The following is an 11,487-nucleotide window of genomic DNA, read 5'->3' as shown; positions in this document are numbered from 1 at the left end:
CCATTTCAAACTTTTTTTTAATAATAACCCATGCATATATATATATATATATATATATATATCTTTCTTTCCCCCACCCCTGAAAAAAAATAAAAACTGAATGTTAAAAAGGAGGCAAACATAGAAATCAAAAGAATCACAAAAGTCTGTGAAGATAAGATTTATATCCAAGGCCAAGAGTGACCAAACCAAGCAAACTATATCAAAATGCAAAAATCATTAAAAAAAAAAAGTTCAATAAGCAGCACAAAATTCCAAACTCTATGATAATAATCACCCAGGATACGAAGGTGATTAACACACTGTTCTGATCTCAAGGGACTCAGAGTCTCTAGGGGAATCTGAAAGGTAAATAAATATTTAAAACAAAATGTGCAAGTGCTGAATTTCAGGTATGTACAAAATGTTATGGGAGAGCACAGGATGGGAGGAAGAGCTTTTAGAGGGAGATAGGGAAGGTAGTATGGTCTAAGTAGACAATAAGAACTAAATCTTGAAACCTAAGTGTTCTTTAGACAAAAGATGGAAGAACACGATGACTGGAGAAATGCAATAATTATTTAGCAAGTAACAGTTAATATGGTATAATAAAGGAAACATTTTTCTATTTTCTAAGATTTTTAAAACAATGTAACTAATTTAAATTCAAGGACTCTGTAAAGGTAATCAGGTTATAAATCATGTAAAATAATTTTATGACATTTTATAACAGAATGTTGTTTTTATAATTGAAGCTGAAAACACTTAGCTTAACTTAGAAAGACAACTTTTTATTTCATTGAAAATTATACTTTTAATGTCAAGATGATAAAACGAGATAATGCCCATCAGAGGCTTAACACAGTGCCTGGCACATAAGGATTCAATAAGTAAGCGTAAGCTGCTATCACTGTCATCATCATTAAAGGTTTCTCATGTTTTAAGGAGCAACGTACTTGGAGACGGAACACCTAGCTTTGAGTTTCATTTCTGCAACTAAACTGCTTTGCAAACTTGGACAAGCCACTTAACTTCAGCCACATTACTTATTATATTAAAGTAAACCGATATTTACTTCAGAGGGGTTAGGAAAAGATACTAAAAACATAAGGTATGAAACCTAATCCAATCTATAAAGGCCAATTACTTCCCCCAAGCGAAAATTTTTAAGATTAACAGTAGAAATACATATATGCCATCTTTAAATAAGCTGCAAGTTATTTCTTTCAGAAAATGAAACTATTTGCTGAAGACAAATATATCTAGACATTTACACTTCCATAAAAATTGCTATTAATCAATGTTTGCTCTACTTTAGTAAACTGAGAGAGGAATCACAATTACTGAAAATTATATTACCTAGACCTAGAATAATTCCTATTATAACTCATTTGTTTCATCCAAGCAAACATTATACATGTGGTGGTTCATTTAATTAATACTAATACATAACAAATCTACTTTTTCTACATAAAATAAATATATTGATGTGTACTATTATTCTGGTTCAAAGTTATATCTCAAGTACCAACATTTAGCCTGAAGAAAAGGTAAAGAATTCAAAACTAGTTACCATTTATAAAACTATGTAACCAATTATTTCCCAAAACTCAAAAACAAATAGTTGACAATACAGTTTTTGCTAGAATCACTTTTGTGTACAAATCCATCAAACTGTCCTGCATTCACTTTGATTTCCTGTGAACAGCTAGTCCTGAGTCCTCTATGAGAAGCATTCCCTACCACAGAACCAACTCTCTGAGGCTGGCTGGACCTTCCCTTCCAACATGGTCTCTTCATATAGTGCTGGCCTTTGGGATAATTCCTAAGTGGCTACGCTTTGTTTAATAATGAAAAACACTCCAGCTTTCAAATCTGAAGGCAGGAGTCCCAACTCTGCTACTTAATATCCTGATAGCTTTTTCTAACTACTTCACACTTCCTGCAGCCTTAGTTTCCACAATCTGTAGAGAAGGCACTGTATGTGACTAAGAAGTTATTCTGAGGACTAGCTAACACAGTACAATTTCATGAGCGTATTTTAAACAGTAGAGCTATTAACATATAGACTAATATTATTTTCCAAAAACAACTCTTCACAAAACAGTTTTCAATCCCCTACCTTGCCCCTTAGGCTTGTTCCTCAAGTAGTCTTCTATTTAAGACAATACTCCCAGAGGAAGGAATCATTTACCTAGGATCACTATTATGTCCTACTACATCTACATAAGAAATTCAGCCATGTGAGGTAAGAAAGAGATAGAAGTGATTCCAGGCAAAGTAACTCATGTTACCTCCTGTCTATTCCTTCCCCAGTTTTCCATCTTCCATACCCAAAATAGGTAATTGGGAAAAAATACCCCATGCACTATGAAAGACTAGGCAGGATGCAGAACAGACTTCCTGTTTCACTAGGAGAACATGATCTGTGAGTACCTGAGATCCTTTCTCTGAGAGGTTCACCAGCTTCAGGTACTCCATACTAAAAAAATATAGCTTAGTTTTATTTAGATCATTATCTTTTTTCTATGATCATATAATCCACAGGCTCAAGATAAGAATAAAAATAACAGTACTAAGCACTAAATAAACTATGTACCGAATGCTTTACATGTATCATTTCACTTAATCTGTCCAACAACCTTGAGGTAAATATCCTTTTTTACACATAAGGAAACTGAGGCACATAAAATTTTAATGGCTGAATGGTATTCCATAATATGGATATAAAATGATTTACTTAACTTTTTCCTAATCTTTAACATTTAGGTGGTTGCCATTTTTTTAAATATCATAAAACTACACATATCCCTCATACTTGTTTACAGGTAATTTTTCCTTAGCCTAAAGAACTAAGGATTAATGAAATAATCTTTTTCTTCAATTTTTAAATGTTTACTCATTTCTGAAAGAGAGAGAGTAGCGAAAGGGCAGAGAGGGATTCACAGAATATGAAGCAAGTTCCGTGTTCTGAGCTGTCAGCACAGAGCTCAACATGAGGCTTGAATCTATGAACCGTGAGATCATGACCTAAGCCAAAGTCGGACGCTTAACCAACTGAGCCACCTGGGAGCCCCAATGACAAGAACCTCTTTAAATCTCTTGATATATATGGTTAAAATGTCATTCAGAACACCTCTAATATTTTACATGCCCTACATGGCATTTAAGATTATTTTAGCATGCCTAGGACACAAAGGTAATTTTCTTTTTAATCACCTATTTTTCATTGTAAATCACTATTATGTAGCTATTTAGTAAAAAAAGAAGTTTATATATTAATTAGCAATGTATATTTCTTTCTTGAAATACAGCACGTCCTTTGCCAAGTAAATGTTTTTTGTATGTTTTGTCCTATAATACTTATATGTAAGTTTTGTTTTTTTTTTTATTTAATTTAGAATACTGCTCAGGAATCATTGGGATGTAACGGGTAGAAACCTAACTCAAACTGGCTTAAGCAAATCAGGAAATGTATCAGCTTAATGCATTGAAAAGTGTGTGATATACTTGACCTAAAAAGTTCCAAAGATACCATGTAATCCCTCTCCAGGTTCTAGGTGCCTCTGTGATGGGTCCATTCTCTAGCATGCTCTGCCTTCATGGTGGCAGATTCCTAAATACAGACTTACATTCTAACATCTTATCAACTCCAATTGTCAGTATCTTCTGTGTGTTTGTCTGTTTTTCCCTGACAGAATGAAGTCGCCAAGCTGCTCAGCTGTGCAACTATATTTTAACCAAAAGCTGTTACTGATGATCCAGGTCAGGTTCTGTTTCTGATCCAGGAAAACAGAAATGAATCCACGGAAACTGCAAGCCATTGAAGCCAAGAATCAAGAAAGGATGACTTCCCAAAGTAATGTCAAAAAAATCTAGTAGAGTTAGCAACAGAAAGAATGGATGTTATGCAGCCAAAACCAACAAAATTGTAATATTCTACCCCCTGGCTGCCTATACACCTTTTAAACTCATATATATATATGAGTTTATATATATGTATATATAATTTTTAACACCATGTTTAACAACGTTCCTACCTTAGCCACAGTAGAAAACCTACTTATCACTCCAAAGAGGTGCAGGGTGAGACGGGTTGGGGAAGAGACAAAGACAATGTCAAGCTGCTGCATCAAGCTACAAGTCTAAAATCGTTGTGCTATGAACAAAGATTATTCTTTGGTCAGATCCAAATGTGCATTCTTTTTGATGCTACCTCATTTTCTGACAACATACAGCTACATAAATTTAACTATCTCCCTGATACTTAATATATGATGGTAAGAGAATATAAATGATAACTGCCTCTTATTAGAGTGGTGAAGATAAACCACGGTCAGTAATTCAAAGCATAAACCATACACTATTGGTTAGGGTACCAAGAATTTCTTATCCTGGCAGCAGAGTTCCTGTTCAGCCAATTCGGCTGTACTCATCCCTCCAATCCTCAGAAGACCTCGCTTGCCCATTTACCCTCATGGCCTCAGATTTTCCGTCTAGCAGCTCTACTGCTTTAGCAGCCCACTTCCACTTACTGAAGCTTAGAACTGCCTTAGAAGGAAAAGGACACAAGTCTTAGTTTACCAGGCTTGAAGTAACCCTAGAAAGCAGTTCCTAAAAAATTAGTAAGCTTTTGGTCAATTAAACTTTAGTCACCTGGCTAAATTAGCATCAAAGCCAAGAGATCTTGTCAAGATACATACAGCTTACCAATCAAGATTTTCATCTTTCCAGTTTCCTAACGATGTTCTGTCTCATAGCAACAGACCTTCACAATACTCATCCCCTTCACCCCCAGCTTAATGATTTTCCTTGAAGCAACGTGAAAAGAGAACACAAGTGAGGAAGCATGGCTATTCTCTCACCTGTTCCCTGGCTGCATCCTCTTTTAAAGCTCTTTAGTAACTGGATTGTTACTTTGGTCAGGAAGCTGAGAGTACAATGCACTGAGGTACTTGAGAGAAGCTTATAAAATAGAACTTTATGTGGTTCTAATTTAAATTCCTGCCAACTTTAGCATGAGGTTTAAAAAAAGTAGGGTTTTCAAACTTCAAGGTTCTTGATACTCTGATTCTCTGCTAGGCACAGCTGCAAGCAGAAAGGGCCTCTCTTACTTAGAAAGACCGTATTTTCTTCCCTCCCTCCTCTCAAGCACACCAACTTGCACCAAAGCTAGTTGCCCTCTTATAAAACATTTTCAAAAGCCACAAGAAGTGACCAAAACACTCCAGTTTCACTAAAGTTACAGCCTCAGTCATTCCATGGGAAAAGATAACACCAGTAATAATTTAAAACAGCTGTTTGTAATTCCTTAAAAGGAATTGCTAGGGGGAAGTAAAGTCCTCATTGCCTTCATTTCAACATGTCTGTTCCTTACAATGCCCCATTTCCATTTACTAAAGTCTATGCTAGGAAGGATTCTTTCCACTTACAAGCGACAAAACCCCAATTTAAAATGACTTTAAGCTAATAAGAATAAGAATAACCTTTAAAGGAGAGAATTTAATGGTTAGAAGATAATCCCACAGGCACAGGGAACTGCAGGGGCTAAAGCAGAATCAAGAATGTATTTCTCACTCTGTCTTCATATTTAGTCAAATTCTAATACAGATGCCCACAGGGACAGGAGACATCTACCAGTTCAGCATCACCAACAGAAAGTTTCAGCCCAAGTCTTGTGACTGACCCTATGGCTCCCCTAGAGTTAAATGTTCATTCCTGAACCAATCACAGTGATCCTGGCCATGCCTGTGTTATATGCTCAGCCCACTGAAACCAGCTGAACTAAGAATGGGGTAAGAGTGGTTTCCTCAAAGGCAACTTCATCACCCTTGGCAAAAAGGGCACTGTATGGCAGACTTCAAAAACAAGAGATGTCCACGATTCCTGGTAATATGACAAACTGTAACAATACTTTTTAATTTCTATTCAATGCATTACTCTTTGTTAATAACATCATCTGTTACGTGCTTATATATTTCACATACACGTAGTTTATTGAAAATTTTTAGCAGAATCTTACTTCTTCCAATATGCCAGTTTAAAATACCATTTACATATGTAGCAAAGCCTACATAATGCATACATATTCAACACACATTTCTAGTTATAGAACAAGGCAATACATTAAATGAAAATGAGTCTAATTTATTTCAGGATGTTGGGACTGCACCCTACTGTTGATCATAATTTCAGAAACTGGTCTTCCCACTGCCCATTACGGTGTCTTGCCTACTCAAAATGCACTTAACTTACCCAAGAGCCAGAGATATAAAAAATAAGTATGTATCTTCAACTTACAATGATGTTATGTCCAGATAAACCCATTGTTAAGCTTGAAAATTTCAAAAGTCAATAATGCATTTAACACACCTAACATTCTGAACATCACTGCTTGGCCTAGCCTACCTTAAACATGCTCAGAACACTTCCTTAAGCCTACAGGTGGATAGATCATCTAACACAAAGCCCATTTTATAATAAAGCGTTGAAAATCTCCTGAAATTTACTGAATACTGTACTGAAAGCACAGAAAAACAAAATAATTGTATGGGTACATAACTGTTGTCAGTGTATCAACTGTTCACCCTCATGACCCAGTGGCTAACTGAGAGGTGTGACCTGCTGCCCCGCATCATAAGAGAGACTCATACTGCATATCACTATACCAGGAAAAGACCAAAATTTTAAGTATGGTTTCTAATGAGTATCACAATCACACCATTGGAAAGCCAAAAAAGACAAAAATCGTAAGTTGAACCATCCTTTTAGTTGGGAACCATCTGTATACATAAAACAGACTCCTGCCTCATGGGGTCCAGAGCATAGGAGAGAAACACATATAAAGAACAATACTAGAGAGTGACAGGTACATGTCTGTATAAGGAGGTACAGGTTTCTCCACTATCCAAAAGTAGAGTGTTCCCATGAAACTTTTCATAAGTCGAAATGGCATAAAGTGAAGAGTATCCCCGACTCTTCAAAAGTTGGCAATATGCTACTTCACTTTTACAAAAGACCTGTTACTAGTACAGCAACAGCTTTTTTTGTAAAAGTAAAAATCCTCTTTGGATTTCTTGTGGTTAACAAAAACGTGTACTAACATACGTCTTTCATAAAAGTTGAAGGGGCAAAACAACTTTTAGAAAGCAGGGGATACCTATATGCTGATGATGCATAAAATATGAATGGTACAGTCAAGGCATCAGAAGCCTATGAAACTGATGCAAAATAATACTTAAAATAGTCAAAAATGTGAATGACTGAATTTTATGATACAGCACATGAGCGATCCAAAATGGGGGTTGAGTCTGAGAGGACCAATGTACCTCTCTACACTGCGTTTGGAGAAAGCACAGTGGAGAGAAAACTTTAAGATACATTTAATTAAGAGCACAGTATTTGCCAAAAACTGACTAGCAATATACAAAATACTTACTTAAAATTAACATATCTTGATCATAACCTGGCCATAGAGTATTTGCTGTTTACAGTCTTGTTTTTTATTCGAGTATAATTAACATACAGTGTTACCTCAGTTTTACGTGTTCAATAGAATGATTCAACAATTCTATTCATCTCTCAGAGCTCATCAAGACTGTCTTAGTGCCATTCCACGGATAAATTAATCTTTCTGTGGAAAATCTCAGAACTCTAGATACAGTAAATTCCAATGTTTACCAATGAATTCTTAATTTAACCTCCAACAGCAAAAGTAAAATATAATTCAAGTTAATATGAAAAGACTTACATGTCAACATAAATGAAAATGCAAAAAAGTCTCTTCTAATACAAGTAAATGTGGTTTTGTTACTTAAGGACTTCCGTGATTCTAAGATGCAACTATATATTTTTAAAATAAATTTAGTTCAAATGCAGAACAAACTTTTTGTTTGTGAAATTCTAAGATCTTTAAGTGAAAATGATCCTGATTATCAAGCTACAAATGAAAAAACTCTAAGAAAAGTTACTGTCCCATTTAAGTATAAGAGAATAGCTTAAAAATTCTTTTAAGTAAAATACTATGATCTACATGCAAAATTCCCTCCAAGTATCCAGTATTGTTTTCAATACAATATGCTATTTACATGTAAAAAATGAAATTATCAGAGGAAATATTTTCTACAAGTAAAGATACACTGATATTGCACAGTAATTTGTGAAAAACAATTTTACAAATTAAATGCTATAGAATTATACTACTAAGACAGCTATTCAAAAAACCCTGCTGTTGGGGTGTCTGGGTGGCTCAGTTGGTTGAGCATCCGGCTTCCGCTCAGGTCATGATCTCACGAGTCGTGGGTTCGAGCCCCACGTCAGGCTCTGTGCTGACAGCTAGCTCAGAGACTGGAGCCTGTCTTCGGATTCTGTGTCTCCCTCTCTCTCTGACCCTCCCCTACTCATGCTGTCTTTCTATCTCTCTCAAAAATAAATAAAACATAAAAAAAAAAAAAACCTGGTGTCAATTCTCTGATTAAGTAAATGTCAACCCTCTATTTTATATTTTCTAAAACTATGTTTATATTAAAATCTTTGATAAAAAGAAACTTTCATGTTATAAACAAAGAACACATGATATTTACATAGCATTTACTTCAAGGGAAGAAAAACCTTATATAAACATATGTTAAGCGTGTTTACTGAGGAAGCACTGGATTAAGCAGTATGCCTGATTTATAACTGAAACAGACAACCAAATTCCTTCCTTATCTATAGTTAGATTCTCTTAAAGTACCCCATTAAATAATTCTTCCTAAAGCCAAAGTTTGTGGCTGATCATCTTCTTTCCCAGATAAAGCTACACTGCAAAAACCTTGACAATATACTCTCATTGTAACATTATTTATGAATTTACTCGTCTTCCTGATGCTATAAATATAAATATGGGGTGCTATATTTTAATGTTTCAAGTTAACAGTATCATTATACAAAATACATTCATCGACAATAGAAATTATTCATTTTATTTCTCATTACAGCAGTGATTCTTCAACAAACTCACAATCCACTTCAATAATGGAAACAGCTCTATCTCTGGCAAACAAAAGCAGAGAAAGTACAACCAGGGCTGTGTAGAAGGCCTATATTTCACTGCATGCTTAAACTTTACTCGGCAAAACTTTTAATTCTTTGGGAAAGGCAAGAGAGAAATAATACCTGAAAACCAAATGTTAGTATTCTCATATTATCTAGAGGTAAAGAATGTACAGGAGAAACAGAAAGAAAAATATTTTGGCAAAGGTGACTGAGGCTGTTTAAGGTAGAAACTGTTTTGTTTTGAAGTTTCATTAGTTCCCCTCCTTTCCCGTCATAAAGGGCACTGTGATAGAGATTTCACTATTTCCACCTAAATTTTTAATCTAATGTTTTAAATTAAGATTGAAAATTTGAAAAACTCATTTTAGAGATACAATCAGATAATAATATTAGAATTCTAACTAGTCACTGAGTGCCCTACATGGATTTACTGAATTATTTATTAACAGAATCAAGTTTTGGTAATTATTTTTTAACAGCTTAGGATTCCAAATATTTTCAGAATCAGCTTAAATTTTCACATGACATTTTCATCATGAGTCTATTAGAAAGATAAAGCCCTAAACCTACAGTTCAGGAAATATTACCCTTCAAGTGACCAACCTGTATTCCACAATCAATATAATTAACAACTTAATAGTAAATAGCTCTTTGTCTGTTATCCTTTTCCCAAAAGCTTCCACTTAAAGACTTACTGCATTCTTTAAGTATTTGCAAAGAAATTTTAAACCTAACCTTTTTTACTCCAAGATCAATGCAGTTACAAGGTCTTAATGTGGATTTGGGGACATAACATTTCAGTATTACCTTATTTCTGATTACTCTAATTGAGCTTAACAGTGAAGTTAATTTCTAACATACTGTTTGCATACTGAGACTTCACGCCAGATTTTCACTGCACTGTAAGAGAGTTAAATTTCTTTTTTATCTCAAAAGAAGTGCTTCGCTTCCTTTCTTAACCTACTGTATATCTATAGAACCCCATCTGTTAAGAACTGATCTGGCATCCATCACTACTGCTGCAGAGTCCAAACTGGTTACACATTCAAATCAGTTTCCAGTTTGTGACAGCTCTATTGCCTCTTATCATGTTAAAACGCATTAAGCATAAAAATACTTATTAAAATAACGTTGTACCACATCATCTAAGTAAAAATGATACTGATTAGGTGAAAACCGGAAAAAAAAACTTTAAATGTGTTCTTTCAAATTTTTAAAAATACAGTGCCTGCTAACATTCTAATATATTTAGAGATTTCATCTTATTTTAATAAAAGGCAAGTTAGTGACCTCCTATTTGCAGCTGGTTAAAATTAAAACTCCCAAGAAACAATATTTCTATTACTGTTTTGAAAAGAATTGGTTATATCAAGGTGGTGACGTTTCCTCAAACTTACAATGACTTTTGTAGTGATTTATTTGAAGGTATACAGAATAGAAAGAGGTGTATTCTATTTAAACAGCGATAAATACAACAAAACAAAGACATATTTGCATATCTTTGACTTGATGTACTAGCAAAATAAAAAAGAAGAAAAAAAACAGCTTTAACTTTCCTGTGAATTTAAGAGGTTCATAAACCATAGACTTTAATACATGTCTCAGGGCACCACTGCTGCTGCAGTTTTCTTTCAGTTTTCCAATAGATCAAATAAAAAAAATTGCTCGGCTGAAAAACCAGACTGCATGGGTGTTATAAGATCCCCCTGCAAGCATATTTTTATATTCCTGTGACTCCACACCAAACACAATAGTCAACTGATCGCTCGATTTAAGCCTTGCCTTCCAAAATCCTACCTTACGGTGTGTCAAAGACTAGATATTGCAGAGAAAACTGTTTTTAAAAGCTTTGCTGCAGCAAAAACTGCATTTGCAAAACATTAAAAATGAACTACTCTTAATTATCTGCAATTTATGATTCTCCTCTCTTTATTTCTTCTCATTTCTTCCCCTGACATCTTGAACGCTTCTTAACCTCTCCGTAGATAGCGCAAAACATTAAGTCATACACAGTTCTGCAGTAACTCTTTCTTACCATCAAAGAAACCAAAACCTATGGCTACATTTAACACCTTTCCTTTAGTCTTTATCCACATGCCACGCTCTCGGAAGGCAACCATAGAAACCAACCTGTATGATTTGGTGCCCTCGCGTTTTAACACCTTGTGCGCGCGCGCACACACACGCACACACACACACACACACACACACACACGACTAGCAGGTCAGCATATTCAGGGCAATATTACAAAGAAGGAAGGCTGCCTAACTGACTAAAAAGAGATGGGGCGGGGGGAGGGGGTAGATACTGCTACAACATTCTCCATCACAGTCTCCGAATATATTTAAAGGCAGATGCAAAACTGCATCATTTCCCTCATTCGAAAACATCACACCCCAGCTGCTCAAGTTAGAGCTAATGCGCTTCTCACATTTCAGGAGCACGGGGGAATTTAGGCTCCAGGGGCGAAG

General features: G+C 35.2%; 1 protein-coding gene across 1 annotated transcript in view; it reads right to left on the bottom strand.

Moving 5' to 3' along the window:
• The window catches only part of NBEA (neurobeachin), a 685,485-nt gene extending 681,037 nt beyond the window's left edge, over nt 1-4,448 (bottom strand). The window contains exon 1 of the mRNA XM_077752635.1: nt 4,359-4,448. Within this exon, the coding sequence (XP_077608761.1) occupies nt 4,359-4,448 (90 nt within the window). The remainder of the gene's footprint in view (nt 1-4,358) is intronic.
• Nucleotides 4,449-11,487: the final 7,039 nt, after the last annotated feature.

The sequence above is a fragment of the Crocuta crocuta genome, unplaced genomic scaffold (genome assembly GCF_008692635.1).
Source record: "Crocuta crocuta isolate KB4526 unplaced genomic scaffold, BGI_CrCroc_1.0 scaffold190, whole genome shotgun sequence".
Classification (NCBI taxonomy): Eukaryota; Metazoa; Chordata; class Mammalia; order Carnivora; family Hyaenidae; genus Crocuta; species Crocuta crocuta.
Note: the sequence above shows the minus strand (reverse complement) of the source record. Positions and strands in the feature narration are given on the sequence as shown.